The 17,350-nt window shown below is 39.2% G+C and overlaps 1 protein-coding gene across 1 annotated transcript in view; it reads right to left on the bottom strand.

Annotated features, from left to right (window-relative positions):
• Window positions 1–17,350, bottom strand: part of ARHGAP10 (Rho GTPase activating protein 10) — a 241,608-nt gene that overhangs the window by 117,494 nt on the left and 106,764 nt on the right. Inside the window, exons 9-10 of the mRNA XM_090290426.1 lie at window positions 15,789–15,895; window positions 14,148–14,242 (exon numbers count right to left, since the gene is read on the bottom strand). Of these exons, the coding sequence (XP_090146552.1) occupies window positions 14,148–14,242; window positions 15,789–15,895 (202 nt within the window). The remainder of the gene's footprint in view (window positions 1–14,147; window positions 14,243–15,788; window positions 15,896–17,350) is intronic.

The raw sequence follows: 17,350 nt of genomic DNA, 5'->3' as shown, positions 1-17,350 counted from the left end.
GACAACATGGTGAATGTAAGGATAGAAAACAACAGAAAATTTGACAACAATGTACTAGATTATCCACATTTACATAAAGAAAGAAATAGCTAGTATATCATCTTCAATTAACGGAGGACCCAAGGTCTACAGTAGTCACTCCGTCGGAGCTAGAACTGGAATTGAGACTCAAGTTCCAATTCTGAGTTCGTGGAGCCAATATTACTGCAAGGCATTATACTGGCCTAACTGAGGACATACTATTCCTTTCTTCATGTAATAATTCATTTTAACCAAACTAACATCTGGGTACCTAATATGTGCCTTAGACACGGTGCTGAGCTATGAGTAATTCACCATGCACAGTGAAGCAAAGCTGATTATTGGTGACTATAAAGGCAATAGTATGAACTTAAAGAAGAAAAAATGAACCAGGTAAAAGAAAGTAACTTGCCAGGAGAGTTTGTCTCTCCTTACTTAAAACCGTAATTATCTGTAGAGCATAACTGAAAAGTGAAGAAACACTTAGTAAACAAGGGCTTGTTCATCACTAACTCAATCTGTTTTCATGCATTCATTAAAAAATATGTACCACTGTAATAGAGCACCCTCCCCCAAAACCCCACAGCTCATGGTTTGGGGAATGGGAGAAGGAAATAATACAGCTTTTAAGGTACTTTGCATATCTATGGCAGGCTAGTAGCTAGGGCCATAGAAGGGCAGGATGGATGATACTGTTTAAGATACTTTGCATATCAGTGACAAGGAGAGAGCCGAACCCTTTCCTGAAGGAGAGAGCCAGAAGGAAAGGAGCGAGCCCTAAGGAAGGGGGCCATGTGGTTTGAAAGGATGTGGAAGGGCCCCATCCGCCATGAGAAGAGGCACAATGGAAGGAACATGTTAGAGGAGCATGATGGAGCAGCAGGCTGTAGCCCCCATGTGAGAAGTAGCCATGCGGTTTGCAGTCAGGACGCAGCCATGCGGCTCGGCTAGTAAGAAAGCAGGCAGGCTGCTGCTCTGATCGTGCCAGCTGCAGCGGACTCCGATGCCACCAAGGACTCTGCCTTGCAGACCCCAACTCTATCTGGACTCTTGGAACTAGGGACATGCAGAGAGGACACTCTCTCAGGACTTGTGCCTTCCCTGGACTTCACCATGAACCAGTGTGACACAGCACATGCCTTTCTGGACTATTGTATGGAGGCTGATGACCACATACCCCGGACCCTGAAGGAGAAGGCTGGCAGATAAGGGATGGGGAACTATCGGGCTTGGTTTTAACATATAGCCTTTTGGGGAGCAAGGGAGGTGTTAGGTCTCCTGGGCAACCAGAACTCTGAGCTGAAGTGTTCACAGCCACAACCGGGATGGAATATTATAAATAAAGACCTGTTTTTCTTAACACTAACTGTTGGGTCTTACACCAAGGCACCACGTGAATGCACCCCGCCCCCCACCCCGTTGCTCGGTAACACCACTGTGCATCAGGCACTCCCATAGGCTCACACATGAGAAGCAGTGCAGGAAGCTATTGTCTGTGTTCTACACTTGACCCCATATCTATTAATTCTCTGTCAACTGCAGTTCTTGTAGTTCTACCGAAGCATATGGAAGACATGTGTTCTCCTTATATTTTGCATAAAATATCAATGAGTCTACAAATTAAGAAAATATACAAATGTATAATAGTGGAGACGAATACCCACAAGACAGTTATGAAATGTCAATTAATGAGCTATTATTATAAACAGAGAAATTAAAAAAAAAAAAAAAAAAACTAAGAAGCAGTTACCAAACTTATGGTGGCAACAATCAGAAATATTCCACTGCTCTTCTAAGAGGAATGTTAAAAAGGAAAAGAAATAAACCAAACCAGCACGTTACAAGTCCTGTACCAAGTTTTACTATGAGAAAGGGAAAGTGTCAAAACCAAATGAAATACTTTTTAAAAGTTACAGAAATACAGATGTCATCATTAGTTTCTCATAACGTTTGCTGGGCAAAAAGTTTTAAATACAAATTATGAATCATACATTTTTCCAGAGATGATAAAAGCATGCTGTTTGATTTTACTAGGCGTGAAGAAAGACTTTCTTCTGTCCACCAAAAAGGTGTTTCAAATAGAGAAAAGTAAGCAATGATGTGGTCAGAAGCAGGATTATACCCTCCAAAAGAAGTGAATTCAAAGCATTAACCACTAGAGAAGTGCTGTGCATACCAAGAAGCAAGAATGTAACCCAACATCAAGAGAGGAAGCAGTCCAAAGAACCATATCCAGAAACAACCCAAATATCAAGGAGGAAAATTCAACACAAATCTAAAAACAACTGAAAGTATGCTAAAGGATCCAGAGCAAAAAGTGGCCAACTTGCACAAGCTAAAGGGAATTTCAGCAAAGCAATGGAAACTATTAAAGAGAGACTAATGAATAGACAAGAATGGAAAATAAAATAACAATGGTGAAGAATTCAGGAGGATACTTTTCATATGCAAACCAACCAATCCACACTCTGTATCCACAATCATCCTTTATCTAGTTCCAACCAAGCCAGGATTTCCCCATAGCCTAGAGCTTACCAATATCATTCAAACTAGCAAATCCTGACTTCTGACCAAAACCGGAAGTGTTCCCATGTGGCCTTGTGTGGCATGGCAAGGCTTCTTCTCTTGGAAACTAAAAGTAATAAAATTCTCTTCCAATGGCATTAGCCTCACCGTCTACTCACACAGTCACTTCTGTAAGTTAAAATCCTGCAGGTACATGTAAAACAAGTATCAAATAGTCTAACATGATACAATCAGGATCCCAGAATGTGAAGAAAGAGAAAATGGAACAGAAGAACTATTTGAATAGACAACAGCTAAGACTTTCCAAAACTGATAGGAAATATCAATTTTCATACCCAAGAATTTCAATGAGCCCCAGGCAGGATAAAGCAGAGAAAACCACACTTAGGTGCATCATAAAAAGAAAATCTTGAAAGCGGCTAAAGAAAAAGACAACATACAGGGGAACAACAGGGAAGATGGATAACTTATCATGAGAAAAAAAATGGAGGCCTGAAAAAACTGGAATGACTTCTCTGAAGTGCGGGGGGGGGGGGGGGGGGGGAAACTATCAACGTAGATTTCTACATTCATCAAAAATGAAGACAAAAATAAAGACATTCTGAGACAGACAAAACATTAAGGATTCTTCTCCAGCAGATCTTACATTATAAGACATATTCAAATTAATCTAGCCTAAGGAACTTACAAGAAAGGACACAAGATAAAAACTCAGTTCTGTAGAAAAGAATGAAGGAAATCAGAATGGATAATAAGCATGTCAGTATTTTTTTTTTAAAGACCTAAAAAAAATCATACACACACACACACACCCTCATATATATGTATGTACACACATCTATGTAAATAAAATTTTGTATTTCTTTAAAAGGTTACTGATTATTGATTTCATAAATTAAAAGTTGTAATGTATTATTGGGTTCATAGTAAAGGTAGAATTAAAATATAACAAGGGCACAGAAGCGAAAGAATGGTAATTAGGAGTCTACTTTTGTAAGGTCCTTACATTGTTTATGAAAAGGTAGATACAATGATAAATTCAAAATGCATGTTATACTCTCCAGGATAACAACTAAAAATGCACATGCACAGAGGCATAATAAAAATAAAATGGAATACCAAAAAAACTGAATTCACTAAACAGTAAAGGAAGAACAGAAGAACAAAGAACAAACAGGACAAATAGAAAGCAAAACCAACATGGATGGTAGGCTTAAACCCATACAGATTATTAATTACATCATAGATAAATGAACTCACACCCTGATGAAAAATCAAAAGTTAAAAAGACTGGATTTTTAAAGCAGGACTCAATTATATGCTGTTTACAGAAAACAAAGTTGAAACATAAAGACAAAGACAGGGAAAAAGAAAATGGGAAAGAAAAAGACATGCCATGTAAACGCTAAGCGTAAGAAAGCTCATGTGGCTGTACTGTACTGCTCGCAAACAAGGCAGATTTCAAGATAAAGATTATTAGCAGAAACAAGAGACATTTCATAATGATGAAAGGGTCACTTCATTAAGAAGACATAACAAGCATAAATGTGCATGCACAAAAGAAAATCTCAACCATTCAATACATTAAATAAAAATAGAAGACATTAAAAGGTATAAATAGGCAAGTCCTAATCATAGAGATTTTTGCATCCATAGTCTAGTAAATGATAGAACAGTATCAGAAATCAAAACAATTTAGGAGATTTGAGCTACACTATCAACCTACTTGATCTAACTGACATTTGGAGAACACTACACCCAACAACTCATTGTCCTCAAGTGCACATGGACCATTTACTAAATAAGAGATTTGGGGCAATGAAACAAGTATAGTCAACTTCAAAGCACTGTTAAAATACAGAGTATGTTCTCTGACCAAAAGAGTATTAAAGTAGAAAAACAGTAATAATATTACATGTAGAAACTCTCTAACCATTTGAAAAATTTAAAACATATTTTAACTAACACCCAAATTAAAAATCAACACTTATGTCCTAATCACATAAAAAAAGTAATAAGTACAGTGAAAATACTACACATCAAAATTTGTGGGATGCAAATTAAGCAGTTATTATAAATTTATACATTTAAACATCTACATTCAAAAATAACGTGAAAATTAATCTTTCATTTTAAGTGGTTAAAAAATAAAATCCAAAGCTAATACAAGTAAAAATAAAGCAGGTGCCAATGAAATATAAAATGGACAACATATTTTATCTGAAATAAATTAACAAAACTGATATAACTTTAAGCAAGACTTAAGAAAAAAGTTTTTTTAATTTCTCCAGTATCAAACATGAAAAAAAGTTCTCACTATAGATCTTACAGATATGAAAATAAGTGGTTATTATGAGCAAATATATGCCATAAGTCAACAGCTTAGCAGAAATAACCCCCTTGAAAAACCCCAATGTATCAAGACTAACACAAGAAAAATAGAAAGTGTGAATGTCCATTTATTCACTAAGTAAATTGAACCTGCAACTTTTAACTTCCCACACATACACACACAAAAAATTTCAACCCAAAATGGCTTCACAGGCAAATTCTCACAAACATTTAAGAAAGAATACCGATTTTACACAGACACTTTCAAATAACATCAAGATGAAAAACTTCCCATGTCTTCCAAAGCCACCATACCCCTATATCAAAATCAGACAAAGACATTAAAAAACAAGAATATAACACACAATATCCCTCATGAACATGAATACAAGTATCCTTAACCAAATATTAGCATAATCAATACATCAATATACATAGAGGTTAATAAACCATGACCAGTAGAAGTCTGTCTCAGGAACACAAGGTTAGTTTCACTCAGAAAATTCATGGCCATTCACCTATTAACAGATTCAAGAAAAATATTTAATGATCCGCTCATTGGCATTGACAAATATTTGGTCAAAAGTCAACATCTATTCTTGATTACAACTGGGAATGTACAAAACCTTCCTCAACATGATAAAAACATCTACAATATTCAGCTAACACTGTACTTTACAAGTGAAATAATAAATGCTTTTCCCCTAAGATCAAGAATAAGGCAAGATGCCCAAAATCACCGCTTCTAGTCAACATATTATTGGAGGTCTTGGCAGTGGAAGAAGGCCAGAAAAAGAAATAAAAGACATATACAATGGAAAGAAAGAAAGCTGTCTTTATTCATATATGATACCATTGTGTACATTAAAAAATCCTGAAGAAACTATAAAGAACTGATAAATCAACGCAGCAATAGTAAAAGCAACTGCATGTCCATATAGTAACAATATATTGGAAAATGAAATCTAAAACACTGTCAAAATAATGTGCAGAAACATAACTTAGGGAAATTTAACAAAAGATGTCCATGACCCCTATACTGAGTATAAAACATACCAAGAAAAATTCAAGACTGAATAAATGGAAAGTCATACTCATGAATTATTAATACTCCACATTGATAATACCAGCCTGTATGTTGGTGCAAAAGTTAATGTCCGACTTTTCTAAAAGCACATTTAGATAATATTTACTAAATGTGTGCCTCTTCTTATAACTTTTTGATGTCACAGTGACTAATTTATACCTTATTTTTTCAGATTATTGAAGTATTGTTCATAATCATCCGCAATATTTGCACACATGTTCGTCCCATCTAAAGACCACATTAGAAACGTTTTACTCTAAGAGTTTCATAAAGGTGCCAATGCAAGGACAGCAGCAAAGTCTATTCAGAGTGTTTATGGGAACGATGCAGTGACTGAAAGAAGTTGCAGGAGGTGGTTTTCCCGTTTCCAAAGTGGGGATTTCAGTTTGAAAAACAAGCCAAAGAGGGTCATCCAAAAAAACTTGATTCCAAAGTGTTGGAAGCTGTTGTCACAGAAAACCCCACCATTACCTCTAGGGAATGTGCAGAACAATGTAACGTAGCCCATACGACCGTGCTACGCCAACTGAAAAGGATCGAAAAGGTTTCAGTGGTTGGAAAATGGGTCGCACACAAACTGTCTCCAGAGAATCTGCAACAGCGTGTTGCTTGTTGTGAATTGTTGCTTCCGCGACACCTTCAGGCACCGTTTTTAGGTCGGCTTGTTCCAGGTGCTGAGAAGTGGATCCTTTATCGTAACGTTAAACGCCACTGATTGTGGATCAGTCGAGGAGGAAGAAGAGTTCAACAACCAAGAGGAGGACTTCATCCAAAGAACATCATGTTGAGTGTGTGGTGGGATATGGAAGGAATTGTCCATTCCGAATTGTTAGACAACAATCAAATAATTACTGCTCATCTTTACTGTGATCAACTTCGTTGTCTGAAAGCAGCTTTGAACCAAAAGTGACCCTCCTTAGTCAACAGAAAGGGTGTCATCTTCCATCACGATAACACTCGTCCTCACACAGCTTGACTCACCAAAAATTTCTTGAAAGAGCTTGGCTGGGAAATATTGCTTCATCCTCCATATTCTCCTGACCTTGCTCCTTCTGATTGTCACTTGTTTTGGGGACTACAGAACCCTTCTGATGGTCTTAGGTTGACATCAAGAGAAGAGGTTGAAACTGAGTTGGATTCATATTTTGCTTCAAAACCTAAAGAATTTTACAAGTGTAACATTTATAAGCTAGTTGACAGATAGAACAAGATTCTAGAAAGCGAAGGAGGTTATGTTAATGAATATTTTCATAATCATGGGATTTTTCATTTTTAAAATAGACCTCGAAATTGGACATTATTTTTGCACCAACCTTATATTCTGCGGAAATAAACTGATTATAAAATGTATATGGCAATACAAAGGATAGAGAACTGCCAGAACAAATTTGAAAAAGAACAGAGGAATCACATCACGAGGCTTCAAGACCTACTATAACACTACAGTAATAATGACAGTGCGGATTTGACAGAAGGACAGACAAATAGAGCAAGGAACAGAATAGAGAATCAAGGAACAGAAACAGACCTACACACACTCAGTCAAAATGACAAAGGTGCCAAAACAATTCAATGACAGGAAGGCCCTTTTCAAGAAAGGGTGCTAGGAATACTGAATATCTGTACAGGAGAAGATAAGTAGCACTCAACCTCCACAAATCGCACCATGCGCCCCCCCAAAATCTTCATGAGTCATAGATTAATTGTAACGCTTTTATAAGAAAACGTGGAGAAATATCTTTGCAACCTTGGGATAAAGATTTCTTAGAGCAAATAGTTCTACCAATAATATTTTTTAAAACTGATAAATTCAATTTCAGCAAAATTAGTTCTTTTCATCAAAAGACACGATTAAGAAAATAAACTGGAAAACTATAGATCAGAGAAAATATTCACAATTAATGTAGTTGAGAAAACATTTGTATCCAGATTACTTAAAATAATTCTTACAATTCTATAACAAAAATACCAATCACATTTTTTTAATGAGCAAAATATTTTCATAGATACCTCACAATGGAAAAAATATGAACAACCATAAAGCACATGAAGAGGTATGGTCAACATCACTAGTCATGAACTATTAAAATGAAAAGAATACATAATCAAAAGTTGGTAAGCAAATGGAAAACTGGAACTCTCATATAGTGCTGGTGAGAAGGACCCATTGATACAGACAGCAGTGTGGTGAGGGCCAGAGGGAAGGTGGGGGCTGGGTGGAAGGGGGCAAAGGGGGAGAGGAAATGAGGACATCTATAACAGCGTCAAGAATAAAGTTAAAAAAATTACTTTAGAAAACTGTCCATTTCCTAAACAGTCAAACATATAGATATAAGCACACACATGTATATATATATATATTTATATACACATACACACACACACACACACACACACACACAACCAGCAATCCCACTCCAAGGTATTTATCTGAGAGAAAATGAAAACACATGTCCAGAATTGTTCATTACAGCTTTATTCAAAAGCCATGAACTTTTCTATGACCCAGATTCCAATGTCCTTAGGCATGCATTTTAAGAACAAATTTATAAATCCATATTAATGTCAATTCAGATTTCCGTTTAAATATTGGAAGCAATCTAAAACATGGCTTTCAGTCTGCCTCTATCAACATCATCATCTACAGGGCAGATTCTTACACTTACGAAAAACACAGAAGCCTAAATACAAGAAGTGCTGTTTCTAATTCTATACGGTCCATTTTCTACCAATTCACCTAAACTATTTCCAAATAACTTCCCTTCCTATTCTCTCTACACTAGAATCTTAAGAGTTCGTGAAGGATCAAGCCACACACAGTCCTTCACATTCTGACCTTAAATCATCCCTTGAACTATCGTTATTGTTACACTTTTTAAATTAAAATATGCACTTCATAAATACATTCACGTAAAAGAGTACAATTCCATTTGATTCCACAAACATTTGTTGGAGCTGCTGTCTTACCCAATGCTTTAAAAACAGGGCTTCCCAAGAGCTACATGACTAACACATGGGGTCAGAAGACCCTTTCCAGTAGAGAGCTGTCCTGTGCTAAATTCTGAGCAGCTCTGCGGGCCTCAATCCACCAGACTTCCGCACCAACAGCCTGCCCAGCCCCGCCCCGCCCCGCCTCCCCCATCAAAAGCTTCCCAGACAGAGAAAATGGCTCCCAGTTGAGAACCTCTGACTTAAAGGATTGTCTCACCATGTTTTCTCAGGGCTTCTATAACTCCTTTTGCCTTGGGCCTCCCTTCCTCTGAGCTTCTAAACTTGTACCAAATCTTCAAAATTCAAGTTAATCAATGTTTCTAGTAAGCTTTCCCAGCCAACCCCATTCCCTATGGCTTCTCAGCTCCCAGAGCACCTTAAATGGACCTCTGAACTATTATTTGTTTGTAAGTCCTCCTGGTCTGTAAGTTACCTTAAGATCAAGCCTTTCAGATTCATCCTCAATGCCAAACACAGTGAATGGCTGTTTAGGTATGTAAATGCCATGCACTATAAAATATTGTACTTAAAACATCACTACAGCTAACATACTATAGTAACATTCCTATTGTCCAGTCCAGTTGCATGGGCTTCTGGAAGCAATATGTTCTTAATTCACTCTTTTAAACTGACAAACAGTACAGTTCTATGCACACAGATGCTAAATAAAGTCACTGGTGAAAAAGCATTCAAGCCCTGGCCAGGTAGCTCAGCTGATTGGAGAAGCAACCCTATATGCCAAGGTTGCAGGTTCAATCCCTAGTCAGGGCATATACAAGCAGCAACCAATGAGTGCATGAATGGGCAGAACCACAAATCACTGACTCTTCATTCTCAGTAATAGCTTCTCCAAGCATTAGAACAGCACATAGAAGTCTGGAAATAAAAGACAGCAATTTCCCAGCCTTCCTTGCTACTACATGGAACCATACAACTCCATTTAGGCCAGTGGTGTGCACGTGAGCAACAGTAGTGTGCGCAACCTCTAGAAAGCGCTCCTGCAACAAAAGACAGTGCTGTGTGATGAACTGGGGCCTAACGGGACCAGGAAGGCAACCCATGCACAAGTGGGAGCAGGATCTGAGACCAAAAACCAGACAGCAGCCCTTGCCCGACCGCCTCTAGGTTTCCAGAACAAGAGACAGCAATAAACTGTTCCACTATTTAAGCCATCTTACTCTGAGTTTTTCTGTTACATGCAACCAAATCTGATCTGAACTCATGAAACAATTAAGTAAAGGCCTGTATTTACATCCCCACAGATCAAAGGCAAGCCCAGACTCCATTTTGCAGTTTATGAAGTATTACCTTTATCACAATGCTACCTGACTTCTCCAACACAAGAAATAAAAAGCAGCAAAAATTAATACCAAGAGAAAAGCTACAATATATTTAGAGTAAACATTATGCAGTCAACTGTGAAATTGCTATATGAAAGTACCCAGTAAGAATCCTGTATAAACGCCGTCAGAAAGTCATTTACAATACCCACATGCTCCAAAACGGGTTACGTTTATTTTCTTTAAGCGGAATGAAAACACTGGAGCTCATAGTGCTGCATGGTGGTGCAGAAGAAAAGGAAGGTTGACTGACAGTTGCCTGATTGAATCTAATCCCAGTTCTGTCACTCCTAAGCAACAACTCAATTTCATTTAGTCCAGAACAAATTTGGTGAATGCCTACCCTATAAAAAGCATTGTATTTGGTTCTACGGTACCAAGTATTACTAAGATAAGATCCCTATCCTTGTAGAATTCAGAAGCTAATAGACAAAGAACAAATTGCCTATAATTCCCAGTAGTCAACTGGCTAAGAATCAGGGAAAGAGACAAGTAAAAAGCATACCTCATTGAAACTTTTTATTAAATAGGCCTTCAAAGTCTCAGAATTAGGGTAGAGATCCCAAGTACAACTCACTGTCCTCCTCCAGGTTTTACTCCAAAAATGGGAAACGAACAGCAACAGAGAGACTGGAGGGTGGTAAGAACCAGAGGGCCCCCCAAACATTACCTATTGGTAACATCAAACCTGAATAGATGGTTCCCTGTTTAGAAATGAGAAAATAAACCAAAGACAATGGGAGTCTGTAATTCAACTTAAAAGTAGACTCAGGGAGACACATACATGAAGAAAGTTATTTTCCAAGTTAACCAAAGAGCTTTAGAAAAAGACTTACAATTAGCATGTATTATTTTTGAAAAATACATATATATCAGTATTCATATGCTCAAATTGAGTTAATATACCTACATAAAATGTTGGCTCCTGTAAGGAGAGTATACTTTTTCTCTTTCCCAAGAATTCTTGGAAAATTTACAGAAAATAATCACTATCTCCCACCTCTGCACTGTTCAAAATGTCTATTAGACATCCCAGAAGCAATCCTGAATAAGCAGCTGGATGTAAGAAGCTGGCATTCAGGGATGAGATCCAAGTAGAATCACCAACAGATGCATGACATTTCAAGTCATGAGGCTGGACAAGATCGTCAGGGTGAGAGAGATCTGGGGACTGAGCCCCAGAGAACTCCATCAAAAGGTCTGGGAAATCAGAAACCGGTGAAAGAATATAAATAATGAAAAGCCGATCAGGTGCAAGACCAAACTGCCAGGTGTGAATAAACTGTGAATGGGAGGGGAGGGAGGAAACCAACCAGCGAGAGAGCCAGGAAATCTGGGGATACCAAGCATGGTCACTGTCACGGAAGTCACGGGATAGGAGCATTCCAGGAGGCTGAAGGTAAGACCAAGTCAAACGCTGCTGAAGCTGCCAATGCTGCCCCCTTCTGGGTTTCTTATGAATGACGCAGAGCAACCGAACTCAAGAGGACCAAAATCAACTCATCGTCTTCCTCCATCCGTATCCCTCTCTGGCCTTCCCTTGTAGGAAATGGCACCAATCAGTTACTCAAGACAGAAACCTTTCCCTCCTTCACCTTACACTCCAACAACCAATTTATCTCTAAAACTGTCCCTCAAACGAACCTCCTAGCTTCCATTCCCACTGCCAACTCATGGCCCTTTCATCCACTCTTGTCATCTCCAAATCTAGCTCTGACAGAGTAAGTTTTGAAAAATATAACTATGTCACACACTGATCTGCTTAAAACCATATAATGAATTAAGCTTGAAAACGTCAAGGTGAGGCCCATGCCCCCAATCCCCAGCCTCTCCCACTCTCCCAGGCTCTCTGAACCAGGGACGCTGGATGTCGCACAGAACCTCAAGTGCGTCACACCCTCTCGCCTCCAGGTCTTCACATGTGCTACCCAGTCTGCCTGAAAAACGGGTCTCAGTCCCAGTTGACTCCAAATAAGTCTTCAGTTATCCCCTGAGATGTCATATCCTCTGTGAGTCTTTCTTCAACCACCTAGACTAGAGTCGTGGTCCTCTTGCCACAAGTTCCCAGAAAGAAGCTCTGGGTGTCAGCAGAAATAAGAGATTTCTGCAAAAAGAAGAAAACTGAAAAGAGCAGGAGGTATAGATCCCACCCCACTTAAGAAGGGAACTCTTTTTCCTGTTTTGCATATGCCCAAAATTTTATTTGAAAAGAGGGCTCCTTATAATCTAGTTTGAACCAATAGAATATATCAACTCTAAGGTCTTCCAAGGTATTATCTTTTATAGATAAAAATAACTGCATAATTATCCCTTGTCAATCTTTGTGAAGGGTGGAAAGAGGTTACCTCATGACAAGGATCATGGTTGATGAAGTGCATCTGGATGATCAAGGTCTTAGAGAATACACAGGATTAAGCAAAAATAATACAAATTGTATTAAAACAATACATGAAGTACTAGAAGTAGCTTGTCTTTGAAACAAATCAGATTAACCTCCTTTAACACATTTTCTAGACATCACTGCTGACTCACAGTCATCAGTTATGTAGGAAACGTCACACATATAAAGCAATGCTCAGGACTGTAGCACAGCGGTTAAGAGCTTGGACTCTGGAGGCAGAATGCAGGAGTTCAAGTCTCTACTCTTTTACTTCCTAGCTATGTGACCTTGAGAAACCACTTAAGTCCTCTACATCCCAGTTCCCCAGCATGAAATGGGAAGGATAATATCTACTTGGTAGAGGCATGGTGAAGATTAAATGAGAAAAAGTACAGAAGACTCTAGAACACTGTCTGGAACTTACAAAGGACGGGTTACTGTGGGTGTTGGCACACATGTGCATGCTCAAGTTGTGTAAGTGGCTTGAAATGTAACCTCTTTTGCACAGACGCTCTCCTTCATTTTTTTATCAATCTTTCAAAATACTTATTAAGCTACCTGTCCTTTTCACGGTACTGCCAAATGTATCACAGTGCTTAAAGGCACATCTTTTTATGCACCTCGTCTTTGGTTCCTTTACTGGAAAGGAAAGCATAGACTTTCCTTCTCTGCACCAACCTCAGGAATTCAGTTACATCATCTAAGGGAAGAGGAAGCATTCCTTAGTTTTGTATTCTTAGGTCCTGACCTGAAATGAACTTTTGCTTTTAAAAAATCTCCTATTTAAAACTTTTATTATGCAAATATGAAACAGCCCTCTCTAAAGACCATGGTTGCCAAAACCAGGGCCTGCAGAGAACAACCATACATCAGCCATGAAAAACGAAACTGAGGACCGTGATGTTCCTCAGTGGTACAGAAGGACATAAGAAAAAATGCCAGGCACGCAGTAACGTGAACAGGTAAACTTTTTCTTTTTCTTACTTCCTCCTCTCTGGCAAAAGTTCTTTCATCACTAAATAACTGAAAGTCATACAATAAGAAAAAGTCAATCATCTTGTAATAAACAGACTATGGCCAAGACCCTCCCCCTTTACGTATAGAATACATACACTGAAAACTCCCACAAAACAGACAACATTGTTCTGTATTTATAATTACCCACTTCCTTACTCCACCCATTATTCCTCTAGTGTCACATATTTGGTCTGGGTCATCAGTGAAATGCTCCAAGGTCATTAAGTGACAACAGTCCTTCGAAGGACTCCGAACGTCAGCCGAGATTAAGCTATCCCTAAACACAGTGACCCAGACTAAACAGCTCCCAATGGATAACACACAGACTGGAAATGTAACAAGATAACATCCTTTCAGGTTCTGCAAATCTCAGTCACGTTTTACCTCTATATTTATTTTTTAATCCATTTTTCAAATGACTCTTTCATGAAGTCTAATGATCCCGATCACTTACCGGTCAGCAGCTTCTACATCAAAGCAAAATCTTCTGTCGATGGAGTCAGTATGCCTTCTGGTACAATCTTTCAAGAAGAACACCTCTCCATCCCCCTGCAAATAATCATTTTAAACACTCTCAAAAACTACAGTATGAACATACACACGCCAAGGTACCCTATATTGGGTGAAGGGGTATCAAGATTTTAAGTCCCTTTATCCTATGTATTATCTTCCAAACTAGTATATTTAAACATTATTTAGAATCTTAACCATTTTTGTCATTCTGCTTTTCTTAGGCTTTTCTAGATCCTGCTTTGGTGACCATTAGCATTAAACAAGACCTCCTGGGTGCTAATTTTAAAAGCCACAGTACCAAAACGTTTTCCCCACGCTATCCTAATAATCTACAGCCAGAACCAACCAATCTACGTGGTTTTTCTGTTTCCGAAATGAACATCCTGAATTTATCTTCTCTTGATCTTTTATGGGACCATTTTGCCTCACTAAACCATCCTCTCTAAAAGCATAACCAAAAAGTAAAAATAAAGAGGAAGGAGACAGAAGCAGCGTGGAAACCCAGATCCTCAGTAAGGAACTGTAAGAGGTCTGGATGCACATCCCTAGAATATTTTAACATTTTCTAGAATATGAGGATCTCCAGATAATATTAAGCAAACATTGGAATATATAAATATTCAAAATATCACAGTCGTTGTATTACAAAATGCATGTTTTATCATTTGGAGGCTAAAACAGTCATCACTAAGCAGTCACGTCTTAGGACTTGGGTTACCTCTGAAAGGAACGCAGACTCTCACCCACTCCCACCCTAACCGCATTAGCCTTCAAGAAGGACATACTCACTTCCCCCTCTTCTCCATACACCCGATTTTCCACATCTATTCTATTACTACAAGAATGCATTTGTCTTATAAGCCAACGCAAAGAGTTTTTTAGGAAGATACAAAGTATTACGTAAAGAGACGGGAACCTGGGTTACCTGCGTACTCACATAAGCAGAAGTACGCCTATCTACCCAGCAAGCACGGAATTAACCTCCTTCCCGAACATGTGTTACCAGTGATGTCCAACACTGGGAAGACCTCTGTCTCCAGACTACTGATCACTGCTCTGAGATGCAGCTTCTATTTAAAACACAGCCAGTATCTGTGGGCTTCCTGATCTTTTCCTGCCGTCGTGCATTAGTTTGCGGTTCACGCCGATGGGATGAGTACAAGAAGGAGGGAATACCTAAGCGAGAACTTTGGAAGTCTAAGTGAAAAACAGCGAAATTCATCAGAGATCATCTACTCCTTAACGCTTCCAGGGTGTGAATACACATGCGTGCGTCAGATCTTCTGTGCAAACACTGACCAGACAGACCACCGACTCCCGAAAGCTTGCTGTAGGCGTTAACTCTAACTTCCCATAACGGAGATGTAAGAGGGTTCTACTCTTCTCTTTCTAAAAATCTGATCATAGAAACCTATGCAGGCAAGTCAAAAAACGTGAATTTTTGTTTTATGTAGAAACAAAAGAAAAACATGTAATCCCCAAAAATAAAATGTATTTATCACCAGGGAGTACATACATCGCTAAAGCGACACCCTCAAAGACTACCTCCCACAGAACACCAAGTGTAAAATCAAATACTTACAAGTTTCCCGCCAGACCTGTGCTCAAACGGGATCATGTTGAATTTCTTGGCCGCCTTGCGGTACATGCAGTAGTGTTTGACCCAGCTGGACCCGAAGGGAGCAGGCCCTGCAAGAGCAAACAGAACGCCCCATGTTTCCTCATAAATAAGCAAATGTAGCCCTGGCTGCTGTGGCTCAGTGGATTGAGCATTGGCCTGCGAGCCAAGTGTCGCTGGTTCGATTCCCAGTCAGGGCACATTACTAGGTTGCACGTCAGGTCCCCTGTTGGGGGCGCGAGTGAGAGGCAACCACACAGTGATATTTCTCTCCCTCTCTTTCTCCTTTCCCCTTTCTCTAAAAATAAAATAAGTAAATTATTTTAAAAATAAATAAATAAATAAATAAGCAAATGTGCCGAGCTCCACATTACTAACGAGGAAAAACCCAGTGAGCAGCAAGCAAGACAGTTCAAGGACACAAGTCAGCGAGAGCTGCTCACGGGAATGAAAGGGAAAATCTAGGGAAATTGAGGCTCAGGGAGCGCATTCGAGAAAAGGTCCTATTGGCTCAGCAACGCCGAAGCGGGTCCAAGACACACTTTTCAAAGAGTCTGCTGGACTGTTATCTCTCACCTGAAAAAATCTCTTCTCTGTAAGGTGTATTTGTTTGTTTCGAGGCATTAAGAATTCATGAGGGTTTCAGGAATTCAATTTAATACACACAATCATTTTGGATTCAATCCGGGCCTTTCAGAGTGACAGAGCCGTGGAATCACAGCACTCAGAGAAAGCACCTGGTCTGGAAATCCATCGGTTATTCTAAGCCTGCGGAAGCTCCTCCTCAGTAAGCAGCTGCCCTGATGGAGGATGGTACAGCCGAGCTTTAAAATGAAGTGTGAAGAATATAGGGGTGAGCTATCCACATAGGCAGGACATTCTCAGAACCCCTTCTGAAGTCTTGCCAAGTCAGTATTGCAACCACCAGAGAGCTCTTAAAAGACCAGGGTCATCCTCCATGGAAAGGGAGTGGGGGAGGGGAGGCAGGGCCTGGCATCTAGAATCTCAAGGGCCAGGAAAGGTCCAATCGTAACAATACAAAAGTTCAGCCCAACATAGGTTGACGTCAGTTTTTCTTTCACCATGTAAAGACATTTTAACGGCTTTTTATTTATTTATGTTTTGAGAGAGAGAGAAACATCAATTTGTTCCACTTATTTATGCATTCATTGGTTGCTTCTTCTATGTGCCCTGACCGGAGATCAAACCCACAACCTTGGTGTATCTGGGGCAACGCTGTAATGTCCAGCCAAGGCAAGACGTTTTTAAAAAGCAATTAACATCTATTAACACCATCATTTCAAAACAAACAAGTAAACCTTCTATACCTAGAAATCAAGGACAAACTAGGAGGAAAAAGAATTCATTTTTTAAAAATGCATTTAGCTAGCTACATTCCCTTGGGGGGCCGGGGGAGGGGATGAAGGGGGATCCCAGACCATCATCAGCCCACAGATTAGAACGTTAGAACCACTGTGTGTGTTCGTCACCAAGAGGTAGCACATGCTTCTTGTTCTACACTTCAA

Source organism: Furipterus horrens, unplaced genomic scaffold, assembly GCF_987537825.1.
Source record: "Furipterus horrens unplaced genomic scaffold, mFurHor1.1.pri manual_scaffold_10, whole genome shotgun sequence".
Classification (NCBI taxonomy): Eukaryota; Metazoa; Chordata; class Mammalia; order Chiroptera; family Furipteridae; genus Furipterus; species Furipterus horrens.
This window is presented reverse-complemented; position numbering and strand designations above follow the sequence as displayed.